This window comes from Bombyx mori, chromosome 13 (genome assembly GCF_030269925.1).
Source record: "Bombyx mori chromosome 13, ASM3026992v2".
Lineage (NCBI taxonomy): Eukaryota > Metazoa > Arthropoda > Insecta > Lepidoptera > Bombycidae > Bombyx > Bombyx mori.
The window spans coordinates 5,844,455-5,870,048 of record NC_085119.1 but is presented as its reverse complement, the minus strand read 5'-3'; the positions used below and the strand labels follow the sequence as shown (position 1 = coordinate 5,870,048).

Sequence of the window (25,594 nt, the reverse complement as noted above, 5' to 3'; positions counted from 1 at the left end):
TATTTCCGTTATCTGGTACCTGTAACACAAGTTCTTTACGAACTTATCACGGGACCAGTTAACGTGGCGTGATTGTTAGTAAAATATTTATATTGGGTAGAAGCTATATATATGCAAAATTAATGAGCATTGCAACCGTGAATGCTGGTGTCTAATATAAGGCATAATAAATTAAGTATCAACTAGAGGAAAAATAAACGTGATTTCAATCCATATGAACGCATTATATTATATATATTTATATTATATTATATATTATACTGGTGGTAGGACCTATTGTGAGTCCGCGCGGGTGGGTAACACCACCCTGCCTATTTCTGCCGTAAAGCAGTAATGCGTTTCTGTTTGAAGGGTGGGGCAGCCGTAGTAACTAAACTTGAGACCTTAGAACTGATATCTCAAGGTGGGTGGCGCATTTACGTTATGGATGTCTATGGGCTCCAGTAACCACTTAACATCAGGTGGGCTGTGAGCTCGTCCACCCATCTAGCAATTAAAAAAAATCTCCAACAAAAAAAAACTAAAAATTCTACTATACCATTCATAGGTTTTTCTGTGCGGTGTCAACCTGAACAGCTCCAGCCTATTTCTTCCCGTGGATGTCGTAAAAAGCGAGTAAGTGACTAACCAGAGATTGGGCAGCAGCGTTCCCTGATCTTTATACCAACATACTGTAATATTCAACCAGTAGGACCCGAGGTACTACTGTATGGCTTATTTATAGTACGGAACAGTCATACCCGTGAACACAATTACAACAACTAAATCCATTCACTCACCTATGCAATAAATATAAAAGGTACCCACCCCCTAGACCCGGCAAATTTTGCTGGATCATGCCAGATAGTACGAAAGAACTAAGTACTGTTCACATGCTCCGTTTGAAAACGGCGAAGATTTGGCAAAAATATCCTATATTTGGGGTAGAGCAGCTGTCTTACTTTACAATGATGCTAATCCGTAATCCTTTACAATTGAACATAATTAAAAAAATTCTAGAACATTTTCATAGAATCTGTTATGCCAATTTAAAAAACAAAGACAAAACATAAATAAATATGGGAATTCGACGTTATAATATATAGTATAATCTAAACTTGTCAATTTAGTATTCCAAATTCAAAACGGTACCCCGTTTTATTATCCGTTTATACTATAGACAGATATTCACTGAATTTTACGCAGCATCCATCACACATTCAGACAAAAGATGGGCGTCGTTTAACATTAGCTTTACTTCTTTACGCTTTGATAGTCAGGGGTGCTAAACATTATTTTTTTTTACAACAAAGAATTTATTAACGTACTCCGACTACATTGGACTGGGGCTGAATGATGCGGAGGACAGATTTTTTATACACTACTGATTGTAGAATATATGCGATAGACAGATGTGGGTCTGGTACGCATGTGTGTTTTGTTAACTTAATTGGATTAGCCATGGAGTTAATATGTACCTACAACTGGAGTGCTGTCTAATGCCGAGAAATCGGTCTCGAAAGAGAATACTTTTTGGTCGCGGTGTCCTTGTCTAATGTGGTGACCATATATAATTTAATTATAGGACAAAATTATACACATGCATCAGTTTTGAATTTACCTTAAGTAATTCTGTGTAACCCTATGTAAATACAAAACACGTGCTTGCAACCTTTTATTTATGTAAATTCAATTCTAAACATTGCTTCGTCGTCATGGTGATTTTTTTCGACGGTTTTTTTTGGAAATTGCTGCGTTGTCGAAAATCTAGCACTGAGTTTTATTATAAACATCATTACCTCAGTTCTATTACTTAAACTTCCACAAACTCATGTTTAACGTCCGAATACTCAACCGCGACTTAAATAATATATTATGTTGAACTTAATTACGCAATTCCTACTTTAATGTACTGGCTAAGTGGGCCGTGCAAATTAATATTTGACACACTGAGTGAGACACTGAACAGACATGGTCTGCGCATATCGGGTGCTCTTTTCCTACATTCACATCTTTAATTGATTTAAAATTGCTTGTATTTTTACTTCTGTGCTATTTTCATGACACGTGTATATTAGGTCTACTAGTTACATTTTAGGAAATAAAACACAATGGGTAATAAAATGAAATGAACTGAAATTCATTTATTTGTTATATGTAGACAATTAAATAACTCTTAAATGACAAGTCAATACACATAACACGATACACATAGTACTTGATCTCTATTTACAAAATATTGGTTATACATATTATTATTATTAAGTTCAGTTAATTTTCTGTAGTCTTATAATATAACATTTCCTCTATTTTAAGTAAATTCTTTTTTTTTCAACGAAATACATAATTTATTTTAATCAATATCTAAGTGGACCATCAGTATCATTAAAATTTCGCAATTTAAATTTCAATTCAATTAAAAATCGCCATTTTTCTCTAATAAATCTAAAATCGACTTTATATTTACAATCACTATTTCGTGACTTTTAAGTTTTTGTTTCAATACCTTAACATCTTGTCGTAATTTTGCTTTTCTCGGGGTATTTTTTATTTCTTGCGTTTGAGTACTTGATTCTTCTTGTTTGACCTTTATATAGGACATTTTCCAGAAATTCCAACGTCATATTTACTAGAAGATCCTCCTCGTTCGCTTAACGTCAGGCAAATGATATACATGCTTGCGTGCGACGCTATTCAATACAATAAAAAAAGTTCAAAAAATACCACGTGATGGCTCTTATAATATGAAAAATACATTGCAAAATTATAGTTTTCACGATTGTTTTTTCAAATTTAGTATATGACATAGATTAAGTACAATTTACAAGACAAATGGTATTAAATATTATAATGAGACAAAATATCTCACATTTTAAAAATATATGCTCACACTAGTAAAAATTTATCAATGAATCTGACATATGGAAGGATATTCCACAAACTGGAGAGGATTCTCGCTTAAAACCACTTACATTAAAAGTGTTCACCATGATTACACGGAAACTTTCACGATTTTCGAAAAAAAACAAGCCACAAGCTGTATCAGTGCCATTTTAACTTCGCACTACAAACGTAAATAGACGCCATTTTTCTTTTAATCCATTCATAGCTCTTTTTCGGTGATGCCAACAATTAATCTGGCTTTCCACCAAATTCAACATGAAAACCATCAGAAATCTACGTACCTACCATTAAATTTTCCATTAAACAGAGTTCTTATTAATATAGAACAATAATTTTTTTGTTAATAAGTTTTATTAATATATGATGTTCTATTAAAAATCAATATATATCATATAATCAATACTTCTTATATAATTTATTTTAATAAATTGTCATCATCCGAAACTAATTTCACCATAACTTTGTACGTTTATTTTGAACCAATTTAATTTTTGACGTTGATGGAAATTCTAAATTCTCGCAACATTTTCTAGTTAAGTTTAAGTCACATCGTTTAAATAATATGTATTTAGATATATTATTGTCATAAAATGTTTAAAATCCTGTAAAGTGGATTGATTTTAACCTTTTCGATAATTATCAACAACGCCCAAGCTACTAAAAAATCCACTAACCACTAAAAGCCATTTTTGATAACTAAGACGGGGGTCCAAATTCCGAGATTTTATGGAAAATCCGCTAAGCTAGCAACACTGCTTTTTGTTTGTAAAATGTGCGAGAGGGACACCACCACTTAATAATCATTCTCTTTTCAGACCGTTTTTCCTTACATCTTTTGCTATTTAAAAATAAACTTTAAGCCATAGACATAAAGTATATTTTTAGTTTTTATGTCAAACGAAGTAAGCACTCCAGTTAGAATAGTAACTCTATGGGATTAGCCGATAAGTTACAGTTCCGTTGTGTTGTTGAATCCCAGAAGTGTCGTTATCCCGTGTTTATTTAAAAGATGCGGTTTTTTTTCCTTCTTTTTACCTTATCTTAAATTCTTGCACGAAATTGAATTTAATTGTTTTTAAGTGTATTTTTTTTATCCATTTAGATTTATGCTTACCAAAACATTATATAAAAAATCATATCTAAGTCGTTCAATTCATTAAAGTTAATATGTTGAGTGTAGTTTCAAAATATGTTTCTAAAATATGTAGTGCTATAAGCGTAACAAGAAATTAAATTGCATGGGGAGATATTAGCCAGGTAATAAAGATGTAAATTGATGAAAGTAAAATGAGAAAAGCAACTTGCGTTACTAAGCTTAAAACACCTAAAATACTTATATTTCATTTTTCGCCTAAATGGTAACAAATTTGGGCTGTCAGTGATAAATAAAAGCTGTTCCGTGGGAGTGACACGGTTATTTTCGTCGCTAAGTGTTGCCACAAATCTAAGATGGTACCGCAAGGCACTAAATATCAAATAGTGCGGGGGTGGCAACCCCATGGGAGGGCGAATGCCAAGCTATTAGTGCTGGTTCAACCTTGACTTCACTTCTCTCTGTTATTTTATTTCTATTTGACTAATAAATAAACTTCCTTTAAGAGAATAGCGAGATTCAGAATGTCAGATAATTTAAAATGTGAAAATATCTTGTGTGTGTTATTAAATATTTACTTTATAACACTTAATGCACTTTAAAATAGAATTTTAAATTAAAATGTTATCTTTAAAGCATTTAATATGTAAAAACAGCTCGCAGGTTTCATAAAAAAAGAAAAAAATTAATTTAGAACTTACCCAAAAAAAATATGAGTCCAAGCAGTGACGTCAGAAGAGCCAAGGAATCCATAACTGAATCACTGCCACATTTTCAGCTTAGAGGCTTAATCTTATGATTCTCATTTCACAGTGAAACTGTCTTCGTTGAAATCTGGAAATAAGAAATGAAGGAGTTAATATTCGCCCAGTATTTACCGAAAAAATCCTTTCATAAATTTGATCTCATATACCCATAGATTCAGTCATTCTTTTTGGTTTTATTAATTTTTTTGTTTTATGTAACTTTACGCGCTATTTTTGTTGTATTTTTTTGTATTCCCGCTTATGATGAGGTTTTTATTCTGTTCATCTTCATTTATGACGCATCGGTTCTTATAATATGATAATCATATGTATGCAATATAAAATTACATTCTGGACTACAAATATCTGGGATTTATCTATTTCGATTACCAAGAAATATTCTCTAATTAATATAATATTAATTAAATTCCAACGCACAATTTCTCGCTGAACCTTTCTAATAAAGTAGAAAACGGTATATTTGTAAATAGACAGAATTCGTTAGGTTAATACCTTTAAGGGTCCATGTAATTTAGTTACTGTTCGTTCGTCGTTCGAATTTCATAAAACCCTTGACCTTTATTGAATAATGGGTACAGCCGGACCCACACTCCGTATCTTACTGTTTAATTTGTTAGACTATTTTTGGACGTATTCATCCGTTCACAATATATTTCTGTACATATTTTGGTTATTGGATTTGGATGTATTGTTAGATTTTAAATTGTATTCGCTTACATTTTGTAGGGTGATGTTATTTTATGATTTGTCTATTTTAACTCTTTAGAACAAATGATTACTGCAATGGATCATAAATTTTATTGTATCTGTCAACTCTCTTGCCTCTTTCTACCGTAAAGTTATCAAAAGATTTCAATTGAAAATCACAGCTATCACATTGAGAGTCACTTTTAATGGAGTCTTAAGGTCGAGGCCGATAATTAGTAGATCTTTGGGTTCAAGTTTTAAGTAAACGTAAAGCTAGCCTGTAGACTTTGTCTTTGTTTGTAGGTTTTTTGATTGCTGTAGCAATTGTGTTGCTGTAGCAATCAAAAAACCTCTAACACCACTGCTAATTACTTTGAGAAATACGTAATATTGATCTCCCCGATGGAGTTGTGATTAGTGCATTTGACTACTGACTGGATCCTAGTATGATTTAATTTTCCAGTCCGAATTAGTATCGTTGTTAAATATATTTGGTATTAGGTACAACTATGTTCGCAACTGTTAAATATGGAAATCCATTTACTATTAGAAAATAAAAATAATTTATTTATAATTTAAATTTTGTTAATTTTCTATGATATCTCGCTGCATAGCTTAAGAGTAATTTTGACATTGTTGCCTAATGAATAAGCTGTCTGTCTGGTGTACTCTTTGTGATACTGAGATATTCTATCAATGCGACTGACTGTACCGATGTGAAAATACCGCAGACAGATACCAATTTTTCTAATAAAAAAATATTTAACACTTACTCACAAATAACTTTCACGAGGAAGGAATAACATCGCGTACTAAAATCAAATCCTTAAAAATTGTAACTGCGCAATTAGTAGACAATTGAGACGCACATGTCTCAAGGTGGGTGGTGACATTCATATTGTAATGTCTATAAATTCCGAGAACCACTTAACACCAGCAGGACCGGGACTCATTCACTTCAGTCTAGGCAATAAAAAAAAACTGCACATGTATATGGATGGTATACGGACTGATTTAATTTTTCTCCTAAATCAGAGATAGAAAAAATCCTAAATTATTTAATGTTCTTCTGATTAACTTGATTAAAGCTAGCCTATTAAAGCTAGAAGATTGTGCTTCTAACAATTTTCTCATAGTTATATAGCTAAACAAACAAACAGACACTCAACCGTGACATTCTCGAGCCTCGAGTAAGCGTAAACACATTATAATATTTATTTGGATGATCATCAACTCCGTCAACAAGTGCTCTGACACTAGGATTAACTGAGCTAGGAAAGAAAACTTCACCCAATAAATATTTGCATTAAACATACACACGAGTTCAAGTCAGTTCAAGAGGAAGATATTAAGAAACAACATAACAAGCCGAAAAAATCGAAACGATGGTTTGACAGAAAAACTGTTACTGAATATCCAGAAAGATTATCTCATATTCTTTTCTTTTCATACACGATAAAAAAAATATGAGTTTTTGGTTAAGTGTGAATAATTATGATGATGTGAAATATGTAACAGAGTTGGATGTGCTGGATTATAGTGAATATATAGAAAAGAGTCAGGACGAATGTGATGAATGAATTAGGTTAAATGTACATAATGGCGTGGCTATTATGTACTGTTAAACCGAAAAAGCCACTGTTTTAAAAAGAATGTCAAAACAAAATTACATGGAAGTAGAAATCCTATTCACCAAACATTATTTAACGTTGTCAATTTACATATTCATAGGAAGGATGTCTCAATTAAAACTGACAGTACGTTCATTGATCCAATTATTGATACCACTGATTGAAAACAAATATTCGTGACAACCAAAACTAGTATAATTTTCAGCCTTAACCCCATAACAATAAGAAATAGTTTATGGTCGCAGTATTTGTTTACGAAGCTGCAACTGACCCTGATTTAACTATTGTCAAGTTTAAATTAGTTTAGCAGGACTTAGATCTCTTGACAGGTTCCTTTAGGGATTAGTACGATGAAACCCCATAGTGCAAAACGATTGTTTGAGGTTTCATTTAATTTGTAAATATCGAAAGTGTTAGGAGACAAATTTTATTCCATACAAAAATACAAAATTTACTCAGAAAGATATATATTTTTTATAGAAAGTTCTGGAAATTACTACAATTAATTTATGAAGCTTAAAGCTGTATTTGGTTTTTTTTTATTCTTCAATTTAACTAATGTGATGTAAATTCGTGTCTAAAATCAACAAGCTCAGATAAGATATACAAGATACACGTTGTAAATAAACGGATTAAGGAAATAATAATAAAGCTTTAAATACCGTAATGATAACGGATGTGATTTTACGACGTGGAACTGTTGCAAAAGGAAATTACCTGTTCATAATAACGTAAATATTGTGTTATCCCAAGACCAGTAAAATTATGCATTATGGTAGACCAGCCTTTCTCAAAGTGGGCGATAACGCCCCCTTGTGGGCGCTGCAGGCCTAAAGGGGGGCGGTAAGAGACCCAGAAAAAATGGGAGCGTTGTTTAGAGGCTTGTGAGGCGATTTGTAATTTCATCTAGGAGAACTCTTAGACACCGACTGAGCTCTCGCTATAGCAGTTTTTAAGTAGGTGAAAAAATGGGGGCGCTACAAAATAATTTATTCTCAAAGTGGGCAGTAGATGAAATAAGTTTGGGAGCCCTTGTGGTAGACGATCGTATGATGCGTGACATCTAGGGTATAATGAGATAGAAGGTCATTGGTTTAAAAAAACTTTGCTTGTGCAATAATAATCCAAGCACAAGTATTCCAAAATATATTGACTACTAAGTTAATTAGCAGCCCATATAATTGATTTGGAAGCGCTAAAATTACTCAAACTAGATAGAGCGGGCGCGTTTCACGTCCAGTTCGAGTTTAATCACCATTATTAGTTCATTATCGTTCCGGGTAATCTCATTTTGATACAAAATTTGATCGACAATCGAGTGAATGACAGAAATCATTGGAGTGATTGATTCCAAATCGGATGCTTATCGTCGTATATTGACGTCACTATTTCAATTATCTGAGTTTGAAAACACGCTGCGCATTTATCCAAATACTTCAAAATGTATTTCGTTGTTTTTATTAATGAAATTCTTAGCTGATACCCAATTACTGACTTGATTTTAAACACATCGGTAAACTAACCTAATACCAAATGGTTGCTGACAGTTGTTTACATATTTTGGTGTGATGTAGAAAACTTTAAATCTACAATTTTATTAAATAGCGTTCCCACGATGAACATGTGCGTTACACCGTGACGGCTACCAAAACAAGCACGGCCAAGGTTAAGTTTATAATTTATTGCCACTTGAATGCTGACAGCTCTGCTATTACTCGAAAAGTATCGACCTGTATAAACAATGGGTCCTTTCGATGGAGACCAAATCATTATCGAAGGGCCATTAAATTCCATACAGTAAACAAGTGAGAATTTATTGTTTTTTCGTGACAGTAATGAGTTACTTCTGCGTAAAAAAAATTGTATAGTGTGTTTTGTAATGAATACCCTTGAGTGAGTTCTCGGTTTTCTGTTTCATATTTGAAAAGGTTTGTTAATTCAATTTCAAGTGACGATTTAGTGTGTAATGTTCGAACCAATTTTAATAATTTTTCTGTACCTAATAAATTTGATTTACTGCAAAGTTTAATTCAAAACAAATGACGCTTTTATTCTTATCTATTAATGCAAGCGATCCATCTGGGCTCAAGTGGTGCCATCGAAAGTGCCATTAGCAAAAATCTACAGTGCCAAATGTGGTATTTGCACTCATATTGCAGATTTTGTCGTATTTAAGTAGTTTTTTTTCTTAGAATTCGATATTTACCGTAGTCTAATAATAAAAGTTTCCATAATTCGTATCACTTGTGCAACATTACATGTGCATATATTGCGTACCGGATATTTCCATAAATGTAGTTCTAACAAAAGTCGTTAGTGTTATAACGACACTTCAAAACATAATGTGACTTGTTGACTCTTTTGGTTCCAAGGCGCGGTTTAGAGATAGCTTTAGCAAACGCACTAAAGCGTTGGGCTTCATAATGTTTAATCTTCACATACACAAATGTCAACACGGCTTATTAACGTTTGAGGTATGTATGCCGCGCTGGTTAATATTATTGCTAGTTTATTTGTGACTATCATTTGTGTAATGGCAAAGTGAAAAAACTCAAGTAGATCCTTTCGTAGAAGAATGCTCGTCGCGTTTGTGTGAAAAATGTTACAAAACGTCGCAGCCTTATAAGTCAAGTCGTGTACACTTCGTATGAAGTATGTAAGAAAACATTTTAATGCGTTACCTCAAATGTTTATATTAAACTCTCACGAAACGCGCTCCCGTTGCGATCACACGCGGTAGTATTTTAAAAACGTGGGTGTATTAAAAATATGAAAACATACTTTTTGAAAAATGTTTGTTTTGACGGGACTACAATATTAACGGCGGTATGAGAACTGGGTGTCGACGCTAGTTAGACCCACACAAAGAGGGATTGATCGTCCAAATCTTGAAAAATATTAACGCTGTTCCACTTTTAGAATTGATTAATTGCTAGTGGTGGAACTTCTAAGAGACGCGCTGCGGTCCAATTTTAAGTGCATGCCATGCCGTACTGTTATTTGTCGACAGAGAAGCTAGTTTTTTTAATTACGGTATCATCAATCGTTTATTACCAACGTTGATTTACACGTTGACGACCCACTGGGCGGACAATGGAAATATTTAAATTGAAATAGTCATTTCGTGTGAAAGCTTCTATGACAATAATTATTTCAACAATAAGCGTCCTTTTTTGCTTTAGCACTTTATATTTTTGTACTGAATACTCGTAGATGCGTGCGTCCTCGAATTGTGCAAGTTTTCGCTAAACTTTTTGACAAAGCGAGTCGACAATGGTATATTTTTGTTCGTGCGGTCTCTACTGACAGTTCGCGTGATGTATTAGTCTCGGATAGAGGATTATTTTTACCCATTTCACAAAGTTTGCATGCATCTATTGTGCGCGACGGAAACGGCCTCACAAAGCGACCGACAGATTATTGTCTGGGCTTGGGACGCCTTTGAGAAATTGGGGTTTTGAAATACAATATGAGGCAAATCATAAGCTTCTTATTTGTTTTAGTTATTGAAATGATTCCGCCTTTTTTCTCGACTCAACGCCCACGAGATTTATTAAACTCAAATTTCGCATACCATACTTGCTTGAAACGTTTGCAGTTTTACTTTTTTCCCTACCTATTCGGTAGCCTAAGGAGCTATTCCAGCTACGCCCGGACGGATAGATGAGATGAGATGAGATTGAGATAATTTGCCAACACTAGCCCTAGCAAGAGCAGTGCTTCGCAGAATCTACCACCGGATCGGAATGAGAAGATCCGGCGAGAATCTCAGCGGGCTGTGTCTATGGGTCAGTTCGCTCATCGAACTCTTCGTCGTAAACGACAAGTTCGACGAGGACGGTGACGAAGCTTGAGAGTCCTAACAGTACCGAGAGTGAATCCGGGGAATCCGACAAGTCATATTTCGGGCGACGTTTGCGGCTTTGCGTTACCCCGTCGCGATCGGATAAGGCAGTTTTACTGTCACACTTTTTGGGACCTTATTTTATTTCAATGCTTTTATAGTACATCCACAATGTTGGCGACATCTCACACCGATGACTTCTTTGCAATAACGCGGAAGAGAAGAGCATCGTTATTGCGTCGAGTCAGAGACAGTGGCAACAGTCTTCTGAACATCATATCGAGCAACATCGAGGGACTGCTGATTAATAACCTTTGCAGCAGGCACTTGGAATGAAAAAAAAAGTAATGATATGTAATGTATGTCTGATAGTTATGTGTTAGATTTTTAAGTTACTAACATAGATTATAAGTAATTCTTGGTAACGAAAAGTTATGGTTTAAAAAAAAAACTGAAATAAAGTATAAATAAATAAAAATACGTTATCTAATTTCACTGTCACAGATTGTAATAATATAAACTTCGTTAAAGCCATGAATAAACTTAAATCAATAAATATATTTGACATATCTTTATAGACAAAACAACAACAAAAATTAAAAATAGCTATCGTTGTAAAAACGAACATTTCTCAACTGAAATGTTTTGTAACATGAACCACACACGTAAAAATCTCTAACAATCCAAATTACGATATATCACACGCAATATATGATTTATGAACTTTAGTTTTCGAGCTGTAATCAACATGTCAAATGATAAGGAACATAAAAAAATGTAGGTTTATCGATACGAGTGTTCACTTTCAAAGTTGTACAGTTTTGCGGTTTACAAAATATCTTAGTGCATCGGTATCGATAAAAAATATATTTATGGCCGTATCTCTTTGATTTATACTAGTGAAACTCCGATCAAAGAAATATAGTGTGGTGTTTTGATATTTGTGCCAGTTTGATCTTTAAATATTTTAATTACTGTGTCGTCTTTTTAACGATAATTAGCATAGAGATAAAATATTATAAAATCTACGTTTATGTAGAAATGTAACGATAAAAATCAAAATTAAATATAAAAAAAACGAAATTGGCATTTGTTATTGTTCTGATCATAATTTAGCGATTGATAAAAATCAAAGTTGTGAAAATATTTTCTCTTTTGATTTATTAACAAAACGCGTATGCTTATCGACGCTTGAAAGGCAAACGTGGCTAGGCGACAATGCGTGAATTTTACAGTAGACTAATTTAAAGTTGAAATACCTGAAAAAAATTCTATTTTAACGAATCTAGCTGTAGGATTGAAATGATTTTAATAGACCAAGAAATATATATTTTTATGCGCATCGAATATGGTTATTGCCTATCATTTATGTACAAAGCAGTTATTGTCGCTTAGTCACGTTTGCCTTTCAAGCGTCGATATGTAAAATAACAGTATACGTTGATTTAATCTTCATCTTATACCTTTAAACGAGCAATTCTTGTGTATATATATTTTCATAAAATTTAGTACACAGGATCCCCTGTATACTAAATTCGGGGGCAATAAATCGATCTAGCTACGATTTATTTTCAGAAAATGTTGTTTTATTCGTGTTTTCAATAATCAACTCTTCCCGACATCTATTGGCGAATAATAATACTATTTTTCTTAATTGAGGGCAACTAAACAAGATGGCGTTATCAAAAAAAAAACCGAGCAAAGCTCGGTCATCGTCTACTTTGATTTAACAGAGATTATTAGTTACGAAGTGAATGGACGCAACTACCCAATCTCTTTCAATAATAAACGTATCAAAATAAGCAAAACTATCGAAACACCCAATGTGATTTACTTTCAAAATAAAACTTGTTTCAGTTAAGTGCGTTACTCGACAACTAAATTAATATCGTTGAGATAAAGGAATTATTAATGCCCTGATAACCTCGTAACGGGATTATCTCTCGAGCTATCGTAACAAAACTGGTATTGAGCTTTTATAACAATAACGATGATTCTGTTAGATTAGAACAATCGGTTTTGTTGTGAAGAATTTATAGCCGCGTATGTGCCGTAATTATTAAACCTACGAAGTACAAGAATGTTTATATTTATTTATTAGGCTCACAATACAAATCACAAGCTAAAAAGATACATAAAAAACACTAGTATAAAAAGAAACAAAATCTGGCTTGCAACATAAGTTATGTGCGCACGACAAAACAAGACAAAGTGCTGAATTTGTACACAACGTATATTGTTATATTTGAGTGAGAATTTTTTTTGTTGTTCAAATGTAATCATTCGGAGGGTAGTCATGAATCCTGTAATCCTACAACCTCGGGTCTTATAAATATATAAGAGGTTAGTTAGACACTAAGGTGTGACATACAATCACATCGATCAATTCAATAATGTTATTTATACATTGTGGAAAATTGATATCGTAAATATTGTAAAATATATTAAATATTATGTAGATACAATTTTATTTTTATACAGATATCGTGATTTTTGCCACTAAGTATTTTATGAAATGACCCGAATTGAGGCCGTCAGCGCAAAAGTAGCCTAAGCTTATCATAGTTAGTACAGAAATAATGAGGTTTGAAATTACTCCTACACTGCTTCGTTGGCAAAAACAATACGCGCCAAAATATGTTTTTACAAGGCCATCTGTTATCTATGGGTCAAACTAGGGATAGATCATTTACTGAGGACCTCTTGTGAGTCCGCGCGGGTAGGTACCACCACCCTGCTTATTTCTGCCGTGAAGCAGTAATGCGTTTCTGTTTGAAGGGCGGGGTAGCCGTTGTAACTATACTGAGACCTTAGAACCGATATCCCAAGGTGGGGGGCGCATTTACGTCGTAGATGTCTATAGGCTCCAGTAACCACTTAACACTTGTGGGGTTAGGTCACTTTGGTGCTGACGACCTCAATTAGTGGCACCAGTCACCAAAAGTAAAACAAGAATAATTTTGCAGCAGCCCTGCCGACCGTGGGCGAAGTGTCAAATTTTCCACACAATTTAACATGCCCTTAACTTTTAAATTGGTGTTCAGAAAATTATGGCAATTTAGATGCGTACAGCGTAGCGCTGTATGATCGATCGCGGAACAAAGATAATGTAAGGGTCGTTGATTGATATCGAATCATTTTGCAGTTATTTACAATAATTTAAAATACTTGTATGCATAAATAGTCAGGTGTAAGTATATAAAAGCGCAGAAACAAACATGATAAATACCTATATTATTTTTATGTAGACTTATGCACTTTCACAAATACTACCCAATCAATAAGTCTGTTACACATTTATACAACAACAAAAAAACCCTAAAACAACAAATCAAATAATTCACATACATAAATTATCTTTTCGCTTTCTCACCCAAAAATCGGTAGCTACTGATGAGCTTAAGCTAAAGTGTTTTCAATGTAAATATATAATATGACACATATTAGGAAATAAAGTTTTCGTTTCCTTAAAAATTTCAAAACTTAAACAAAATATAAAATATTATACATAAAGTGAATCTAAATCTCGATAGTGTCAGTGATTATGGTCCAATAAACATTGCTATTTATTCCAAAATTATTAACGGGACATCAAATCACTAATACAACATTTAAAAAAAAAAACGAACAACTCGCTATTAAACAGGAATGGTATTTCTCACTGAAGAAATGCAATAAATTTGCTATTTTCGGTACTGTTAACACGATATTTCATTAATGAATAAGCAAGCCTAACGAATTTGTGAGCAAAAGCAGAAGCACACTAGAAAAGGGCATTCAAAAATACATCAATCAGAAACAGTTACAATCGTGCCAGTGTGTAAAAAAAACCGATGTTCTGCGAAATTTCTTTGATGTTCAGGAATTTCTCGTGCTCACTGTTGATTCATCCCAAGCGGCTATTTAAAACGCCTGTTCTTTTGGACGCGGAATGAGTGTGCCGAAAACATGACCACATTTGTTTCGGCGACGACTTTCAACGGCAACGATTTAAGCAGCCCGCTTCGTCGAAATATCGATGTTGCAATGGCGCAATGTTTGCCCAGACCTACCTACCGGCTGTGCGGCCGTACACGCGCGTTATCAAAATATTGACCCTCTTATACACGGCCAACTTTTGTAGCACTTTGAATACAAGTGTGCCTTTTATTTGCTCACCCTATTAGCCAGCTCTTGATGTATCGGCGCGCTGTGTTAAAAACACGTAAGTATTTGGTTAACTGGCGTCGTGCCGGCATGGAAATTAAGGAATTCAGTCTTATCGAAATTAATTTTTTTTCTCTATTGTAGCTACTGAATAGTTTTTTTGCTGAACCGAAGCCCAAATCGCTCATCAAGATCATTTATCAACATTTTTTTTTTGGAATAAACATTTCGGTTGTGAAGGGTGGGCAGTAATGGTCGAGAAGCCCGCTACAGTTTAAAATGTCACCCTTTCAAAGGTTCTTTACGTGTGCATTGTCAAAAAAATGGTCCGTTTTATCACCTGGGTTGGGAGTCACAAAATTGTTTATCGCCACTCAACGGCATGTTGATTTATGCTTCCACCCCATTGAGCAGCGGAGTGCAGACCCGACCGAAATGAATTAGATTGTTTAATTGGTCATTTATTTTCAGAGATAGCGCCTGGTCACAGTGTTGAGTTATTTTAGGTCACCCCGAGGGCCACTCGAACGAAAATCAAATACATTTCTGGTCGTTAGGATGAACGTGAAGTACTTAAACATAATTAAGGTAAATGGCAGCGTTTTGTGATTACAATGTTTTTGTAATACCTTTTTGGGCACGGTATGCAATCGGAAAGGTCTTAAAAAAAACGAAGGTGTAACAAATTAATTTTCAAAAACGATCCACGCCAAAAAACCGTTTAAAGTAAAATTAATTTAGGCATCAGCTGTTGATCTAACTTGAGATTTATTACACGTAATTGCTATGAGGAACACAGTATCTCATGCATTATGAATGATGTTCGAGAAATATAATGTTCAAGACAAAAGGTACAAAAAGTGTTTTGGAAATGCGTTTAATACAAGCCTTACACTTTCCTCGGGCCCACCCGAGACGAAAAAATTAAAGCCTTATCTTAAATTATGCTTAATTGGAGGGTCTAAAAGTACAGATTCAATTTCAAAGACTTGATTGATAGTTTTACGCTAGCGCTGTGTTCCTGATAATGACTGATGTAAAAATTCCAATATTTATTAAGCTAATTACCATAAGCTTAGGCATAAGAGCTGATGCGGCACTATTAAAGCATTTCTTTTTGTTTTTTAAGATAAATTAGGTATTTTCAGCGCAGGTCATTATTGTTAAATAAAAAATATTGTCTGAATTTGCTAATAATTTGTTATTGTTATAGTTATTGGCTTGTTAAACTGGGTCAAAGGTGGAGCAAAACAAAAATAAATTGTTTGGCAACTATCCAGTTTTTGTAAATAATAATAATGGTTTAACACCAATTTACGATGCAAATGGTGTTCAGTGGTTATGGGGATCTATCAGCATGCGTTTTTTTTGATTTCTTTTGTTTTATTGCCCTTGTAGGCAGACGAGCATACGGCCAACCTGATGGTGAGTGGTTACCGTCGCCCATGGACCTCAGCAATGCCAGGAACAGACCCAAACCGCTGCCTACCGAATGAGGTGAATACCACAGCCCACCTGATGATACCTACATGGCTATGATAGTTTTACAATTGGTTCGTCTAGAATGGAAATGAAGATGAATTGCAATGATACGCACAAAAATTCACATAGTACTCTAGTTCGTTATATTCATCTGTGACGCTGAATCGTGGACCTCTGAAACAGCTGTGGGAATGTGGACTCGATACGATTTTTAATGCACCTAAGAAAATACTTTTAAAGACCTCGATTACTGGTGGTAGGACCTCTTGTGAGTCCGCACGGGTAGGTACCACCACCCCGCCTCTTTCTGCCGTGAAGCAGTAATGCGTTTCGGTTTGAAGGGTGCGGCAGCCGTTGTAACTATACTAAGACCTTAGAACTTATGTCTCAAGATGGGTGGCGCATTTACGAGTAACCACCTAACACCAGGTGGGCTGTGAACTCGTCCACCCATCTAAGCAATAAAAAAATATATATCCAAAACAGATGTTTTACCTACTAGTCCGACAAAGATTCCATCACGTTATTTATTGAAGCCGAATCAAATCAAAACGGTAACGTTTATGGCACGACTAATTACGACCATTCGCGTTTCATTGTCTTGTTTTTCCACAAATAATATTATCATTATTACTGCACGATTCCTGGAAATGGCTTTGTCTTTTAGACTGTAATTATGCGTCAGCTATGTTGCTATATCAGTATTCTACATTCTTATCCGACGTAGGCGAGGGATCAACGTAAAGCCATCGTCGCCGAAACATGTTTTTTATTTATTTATTTTTTGCTTCGATGGGTGGACGGGCTCACAGCCCACCTGGTGTTAAGTGGTTGCTGGAGCCCATACGTGCGCCATCCACCTTGAGATATAAGTTCTGAGGTCTCAAGTATAGGTACAACGGCTGCCCCACCCTTTAAACCGAAACGCATTACTGCTTCACGGCAGAAATAAAGGGGGTAGTGGTACCTACCCGTGCGTACTCACTAGGGGTCCTACCACCAGTAATTACGCAAATTATATTTTTGCGGGTTTTTATTACACCATATTATTCCTTCACCTTAGGTCAATCGTGAACATTTTGAAGTATTTCATTAGAAAAATTGGTACCCGCCTGCGGAATTCGAACACTGGTGCATCGCTAGATACGAATGCCCCGGACTTCTTATCCTTTAGACCACGACGACTTATGTCTTGTCGGATCCCCCGGGTCCACCCTCGGTGCGTTTAGAACCCCAAGCACCGATCACCGTTCTCATCGAACTCGTGAACTAGCCCATACCTGAGACATAGCCCACTGAATTTCTCGCCGGTTCTTCTCAGTGGGTCGCGATTCCAATCCAGTGGTAGATTCTGCGAAGCACTGCTCTTGCTGGGGCTAGTAATGGCAAATTTGCTCGGGTTGAGCCTGTGAGCTTGCCTACACGTATGAGCGTAACTGAAATAGCCCCTTAGGCTATCAGTGAATAGGTAAGGAAACAAGTATTCTACACACAAAAGCATATGCTCTAATAAAGCCCTGTTTATAAAAATAGCACTCCACAACAGCCATATTATTTCGAGATGTTGTATTTAAAAACACCAAAGCTATAATAAATGTTCAAGTAAAAAAAAGGGTGCATGTACTTATGTACGCGCGTAAGAAGTTATACTTTATTTTTATTAAATTTATTTCTTTTTTTTTAATATTAAATAATTAATAATAAATATTGAACGTTAATAATTTAATAATATTTAGTATGAATTATATTAAATAATAATTTTGTCATTTATATTACTAAAAAATGAATGCTGATAACACTTTTTTTTACGAGTGTAGGTACATGCGCGAAAGGTCACCTGCGGCTATATTCAGACTCGCCAAGTTACGTCGGTCGTATTGTAACGAGCGATTTAGTGGGCAACTTCATTCTGTTAATTTTGTGTCACGGTGCGCGCGCATCGTAAAATTTCACTCTCATCAATTTTTCATAACGTGCCTAAAGAAGTATAACTTCAAAAATAATTCCTCAAAACGTTTAACGTTATAAATCGGAAACAATGCGCCTCGACCAACGAATTCACTTCCGTACATTTATGAATCACGAGTGAAAGCCGCAACATCTAAAGGCTACAATATCCACTAACAATAGTGTATTGTTCTCAAAAACTAACAATGAATCCACTGTTTCAACCTTCCTCACTTAATACTCACGAAATCCTCTAAACGAAGGGCCGTACGCGGTACGAGTGGCAATCCGTGAATTTCAATAACAAACTCTGGAAGGAAACTGTAGCCCTTTAATTGTACCAACAACAACTTGGGTGCTCTCAAGATTTGTAAGTACAATACATAGTTTGCGACAAATTTATTTTAAAAAATTTTGTGGGCTTTTTTGTTGCATGTATGGGTGAACGAGGTCACAGCCCACCTATGTTAAATGACTACCGAAGCCCATAGATATCTACAACGTAATTGCCGCCACCCACCTTGAGATATGAGTTCTGAGGTTTCAGTATAACTACAACTGCTGCCCCACCCTTCAAACCGAAACGCATTACTGCTTCACGGCACAAATAGGTAGGGCGGTGGTACCCACCCGCGCGGACTCACAAGAGGTCCTACCACCAGTAATTACGCAAATTATAATTTTACTTTAATTTTTACTACATTTTATTTTAAAATGAAACCCGTAAAATTATAATTGTGTAATACACGATGTTATTCCTTCACCGTGGAAGTCAATCGTGAATATTTGTTGAGTGCGTTTTTTTTTTTAGAAAAATTCGTATCCGCCTGAGATTCGAACACTTAATACCCGTGATCGTAGGTCGTGAGCTCGTTCGCCTGTTTACGTAAATAATAATAATGATAATAATAATATTTAGCAGTCTCCAATTTACTCACTAGTTAATTCGGTCCATCGCGAAACGGCAAGCAGAAATCTCTGTTCAACGTCAATGGAACGTAATGGACAAAATAGAGATGGCCATCGGATGTGGGCGGGAATGAGACAGTTAATTCTAATTATGGCCGTATTGTGAGACGAAATTTTATTGCTATCTCATTGGCGCGCTCATTACCCGAGCCGAACGTAATTGTGGCCTATTGTGCTCTCTCCCACAGGCCTCCATTTTTCCTGAGACCGTGTGAATCTGGCACAAGGGGACATCGATTAATTCGCGTGAACTTTTCGCTGACTTTGATCAATTAACCATCGTATTGATCAAAATCGAATTCCGTTTAAATTATAAAATACTTAATCCCTACGATTAGTTTAAAATCGATGCACTACGATCTGGTTATCGGACGAACGTCGTAAGCCTTAAGTAAGCATGAAGTAGTGCAATGTTCTTCATTAAAAGTAACGATCCGCTCTCCGGGGCTTTCGCTAAAAGGATAACAAAATAAATAACTCGCGTTATTGTCTGTCTATTTCGGTGTGAACACACGTAGGCCTTTCAGACAACCACTGATGGACTCTAAAGTTTCATCGCGGCCTGTCGGAGCGATTAGCGCCCTGACAGCTAATTTATATACTCAACTTACCGTTCTATTCCCGGAGGGATGCCCACAGACTACTCTATGTTTAGACACGACAATAATGGATAGCACGTTAAACGTTAAAACATTAATCACAATCCGGCCCATTCATAAACTTCTGGTTTAAATATGAATGTTTTTTAGGCACCAAAATGACGGTTCTTAGTGTGAAGACGGGAAATCGTTAGCATTTCGCCTTAAAATGTCTTCTCTAGATTAAGACTTATTGTTTATTCTATTAATGATTACGATTGAAAATAATACTCGTGCATAAAGACCGTAGATGTCGTTAGCAAAATTGGCTAAGCTGAGTGCAAGGGTATCATTATCGAGAAAACGTCGCCAGCTGCGCCGAGATCACACCTCATTGCTTTTTCCGTGACATTGCCCGATGCCATAAAAGATATTGAGTTTTGTGATAATACTAAAGTACCTCGTCTGATTTATTGCAATTTTCTGAGTTACTGTTATGAATGACTGCAACATCTTATGTTTTTTGTGTAGGTTTTGCAATACATTAAAATGATTAAGCTATTGTCATATATCTATAGAGTTATAGACCAAGTTGTGTAGCTTAATATTTAGACATACCTAACGGTAGACTTCAGTACTTAATTGTAGGAAGAGTACTTAACGGTAGGCAGCGGCTTGACTCTACCCCTGGCATTGCTGACGTCCATAGATGACGGTAACCACTTACCATTAGGTGAGCCGTGTGCTCTCGTCTGCCTACAAGGGCAATATAAAATATTTGTCTATGAAACCGATTTTGAACTAGAGACCTTTCATATGTGACAAAATTCTTTGGAATCTTGCTATAAACAGTATAAACTAACTTTAGATCCCTTAATTGTGAAGATCAAACTCTAAATCAAACAAATGACTACTTACTTCTTAAAATAATATAACTTTCATGTGAAATTAACATTAAATCTCACAGCAGACCTACCTACCTGGGTACCTGCTCCCGCTAACAATAACTTCTACGACCAGTATTTACTACGTACCTTATATTTTTTGGTTAACACGATTTTCTTCGTTATGAAAGACATTAGGTCATATATTTATTTTATTAGAAAATTTGGTAATTTTTTTTTTTGCTTAGATGGGTGGAGGAGCTCGCAGCCCACCTGGTGTTAAGTGGTTACTGGAGCCCATAGACATCCACAACGTAAATGCGCCACCCACCTTGCGATATAAGTTCTAAGGTCTCAAGTATAGTTACAACGGCTGCCCCACCCTTCAAACCGAAACGCATTACTGCTTCAAAATAGGCAGGGTGGTGATACCCTCCGGGCTGCCACCAGTGCGGGCACCCGGACGATGACGCGCAGCACGCGCTCGAAACGTGCCCGCGTTGGGAGCACTCGCGGCGAGATCTCGTCGCGGTGCTGGGGAGAAACCTCTCCCTGCGGGCTGTCGTCGCCCGCATGTTAGAGGATCAGGGCTCGTGGGAGGCCATGGCCAGGTTTTGTGACCTGGTAATGGCGTCCCGTGAGGCTGAGGAGCGTGAAAGGGAGTGGGATCCCTCTTCAGCACCTCAGCGCAGAAGGTGGGATGGCCGGCGCGGGCGTGAAGCTCCCGCTCAGCCCCCGTAGGGACTGTCAGGTGGCGGGTGCGGGGGCGCCCGGTACTCGACTGTCGGTCCGGTGGTGGGGCGGTGCAAGGTGGCTCCTGTGCGCCGCTCACGGTGTATCTCCCGAAATGACGTCCTTCGGGATTTTCCCGGAGATGAAATCCCGTCTTATCATCAGGACGGGTACCGGCGAAGGCGGACTTTCGGCGCGCACTGCGGTACCGTAGGTCTGGTGTAGCCGGTGTGGTGGAGCTCGATGGGGTTTAGTCGGTAGTCGTTCTGCGGGGCAAGTGCTTCGCGCGCCTTTTTCAAGGCGTAGTCTCTTGCGAGGGATTCGGGGAGGTGGAGGACCTTCTCGTCCCCCTCTTCCTCTCAGGAGGCGCCGGAGTCCGACATAACCCGGTTCGTTACCCCCCGGACCGGGTATCCGTAAATGGATTCCCCAGCGTTAAAAAAAAAAAAAAAAAAAAAAAAAAAAAAAAAAAAAAAAAAAAAAAAAAAAAAAAAAAAAAAAAAAAAAAAAGGTGGTGATACCCACCCGCGCGGACTCACAAGAGGTCCTACCACCAGCCTGTTAGATTTGAACATCGATATAAATAGCATCGCTCGATACGGCTAGACTCGGTTTTACTTCCTTTAAACCACGTCCACTTCAAATTCGACTATATTAACTCTCGGAAGACCATGGCAAATGGCATAATCATTATATTCAAAACATTAAATTTGTAAATGAATGAAAGCAATACCTTATATCTTAAATCATAATTACGACCCATTTAAAAACTTTAGCAACTAAAATACAATACAAAATAACAGATAGCTCGAGAAACTAAAAAAAAATTCATAGGTATTAAGCCTTATTCTATTTTAATAAAATAACTACTTATCTAGTACTAATTGTTTCTATGTCTATGGCGTTTAACATTGTCTCCGTTCTAAGCGTTGTCTGTAGATGCATCGGCTTACCCCTTCGATTCTAAATCTGGAAACAATTTACGGAATGACATAGCTTGGCATATAATTTGAGTACAAATTGCTTCAGCGGATCAACATTTAAGTGTACTTGTTAAGAATGTATTTGTCGTTCAAAAGATATTCCAATTAGTAAAACATGCTGAATGCATTATCAAGATTTTTTTTCTTATAACTAATGTCATTGTATTTTTATATTATCGTAATAATAGCTTTTGAATATTTAAAAAAGTCAGTAATTCAAAGCTACTTCTAGTTGTTTGATAAAAAAGTTTTAAATACAAAATAGATTCGGTGTAAAATGAAGGCAACTAAATACGAAATACATCATCGTAATTATCGCCCAAGGCAAGACCCAACCTCTTCATCTAAAGACTGTAATTTAAATCAATATACAGATTAAATCTATTAGACCAACGGCACTTCGGTTTGATGGCCAAAGTTGTGTTCACCATCGCTTATCTCCCAAGCGAGACAAATACTAGAAAAGTCGTTATTCGGTAACAGCACCCTACAAGCAGGACCGTTGTGTGCATCGCACGATCGTAAATTACCCTACGACGACGCACTTAAATAGCGTAGCCCCCCAATTCCTTGGGAACCGACCCCACGAACTCGCTAAATACTTACAAATCCGCAGTTCGGCTCCAAATCAAAAAGACATCAAGACGAGACGCTTTGAGGATGATTCGTTACGCCCGCCCAATAAACAATATACAATAGCGATGGAAATTTAAAAACACGATTGATAAATGCATCAGTCACGCGATAAAAGATTTTTTGAGTAAATTGGAATGAGGAGGAAGGCTGAACAATGCCAAAAGGGGCGCTAGCGGAAGCTTCGTGGATTTTTCCCTGTTGCTCCAATAACAATGGGAGTCAGCTTGAATACTCACCTAGGCAGCGTACCGGCCATTGTCTAATTAACGATCAAACGGATAAAATAATTAAAATGAGAGTGGAGTTTCATGTCAATGTTGTTATGCTTAAGCTTAGTATTTTCGTCGGTTTTCGCAAAGACATAGACATAATTAAAATTACTTTTACGTTTCAATTTCGCTGTTTTTTCAATTCAACTCACCGCGAACAGATCAATGATCGTAATCACAAAACTTGTAATACATTCAAAACGTGTGAAATAATTTAATAAAAATTAATAATAAGCAAGCGAGATTAAACACTAAATTTATTTAATATAATTTAAATGTAAGTTTAAGTTTATACGTATTTATAATTTTTTGCAAAAATTGTTTTCTAAATGCTTTTGTATTTCAACGGTATATTCTAAGCCTATTAATTAAAAAGTATGCTACGCCTACCTGATTCGTCGTTATGAGACTAAATGAGACTATTCACTAAAATAATAAAAGCTGGTGTTTATCAAAACAGGGATTTAGTGTGGATATTACTAAATATAGTAATAAAAATAATATGATTGAATAGCAAACGGAACTAAGAATCGATTACTCATTATTGACAGTAGTCATGGCGTGATACCAATAGAGTGGGAATTCATGGCGGTTTAGCATCGAGCCATCGATCAGGAACATTCGCAGAAAGTCTGATAATGTTTCGGTAACAACATAACATTTAATTGTTGATGGATCACCGACGACCCCGACGGGCGTATTACACGGACGAATATCATATTTCTGGTGGAGGATTTTCTCATTCGCTCCAACCGTGCATATTCGATACGGATTTATTATTTTCATCTTTACATCTTACCCTCTTTAGGGCTCGGAAGCGATACGTAAAATGACGGAATATATGAAGGGCGGTAATGGGGGGAAATTATGCTTTATTCGATTTTGATAGACTTGATGACGGCAGCCATTTCCACTTAAGTCGCCTGTATTGTTCTTTATAAATTAAAAATAATTAAAAATGTTCTGATTTTTACTACAGGTACATCTATACTAATATATAAATCGACAATGTTTTTTACGGATGTTCCGTTATAACTACTGAACCATGCATCTGATGACTTGAAACTTGGTATCCATGTAGAAAATACATGTACTTAATAGATAGGCTAATATTTATATGAATGTTGGACAGCAGTTGCAGAGGCGTAAATGATGAGAATCTTTGTGGGGGTGAGAAATAATAATGTTAATTTTAAATGGCCAGCGAAGCGGACGGGTACAGCAGCTATACTATAGCTACTAGTCGTGTAATAAAAATCAAACCCGCAAAAGTTATAATTTGCGTCATTACTGGTGGCAGGACCTCTTGTATTATGATAAAACAGTTATGTAATCCTTGAGATACTACTGTTCCCATCCACCCATGGAAAATGTATCTACCTTGAGCATATCCATTTTGGCCTTCTTCTGTTAGATTTGGATGAAAACCACAAAAATCTGTTTTGTAAGCCAATGTAAATACAATATAAGAATCTATGTTATCCTAATGAAACCTTTCAGCTATTGCGTTTACATTGAAAACTAAAATGGAATATATGCTAAAAGGTTTAAACGTTAATGAGAAACAAACAACATGCGAACAATGTTTAAGCGATATAAACATGTTCATAAACGTTGACTCGCAAAATTATTTACGCAAAGCCCACGTACTAATTGACAGGAAAGAACCAACGAAACGAGTTGGGTGTTCCATCGTAAAACAAAAACTATATACGGTGAGATATTTAAACATACTTATCTTGGTTGTACAAGACTTCTGTGGTAGCACATTATGTATTTACATTTCAAACTGATAAGCTCCTTATTATAACAGACTTTGTCAGTTGGCTAAGGATAAAGCCAAAATGTCAAACCGAAATATTTTATTGCTATGCTTATTTAAAATGTTCTCTGAAATTTTCGAGTCATCTTGATCTTATAGTGAGTAGCCCGGTTTTTTTTTAATGAGTGACCGAGTCCTCTTCCCACTTAGTGTAAATTTACCGCAACCCCGAAGTTACAATTGTATTCTTTAATATCTATCCTCCCTCCCAACTAGAATACTTTGCAGTAGAATAGGCAGC

At 36.0% G+C, this 25,594-nt stretch overlaps 1 protein-coding gene across 2 annotated transcripts in view; it reads right to left on the bottom strand.

The window, feature by feature from the left end:
* The window catches only part of LOC101740786 (protein sax-3), an 85,722-nt gene that overhangs the window by 21,493 nt on the left and 38,635 nt on the right, over nucleotides 1-25,594 (bottom strand). For both annotated transcript variants that reach the window (XM_021349096.3, XM_012691922.4), the window contains one exon: nucleotides 4,678-4,810. In XM_021349096.3, the coding sequence (XP_021204771.2) occupies nucleotides 4,678-4,729 (52 nt within the window). In that variant the 5' untranslated portion in view covers nucleotides 4,730-4,810. The remainder of the gene's footprint in view (nucleotides 1-4,677; nucleotides 4,811-25,594) is intronic.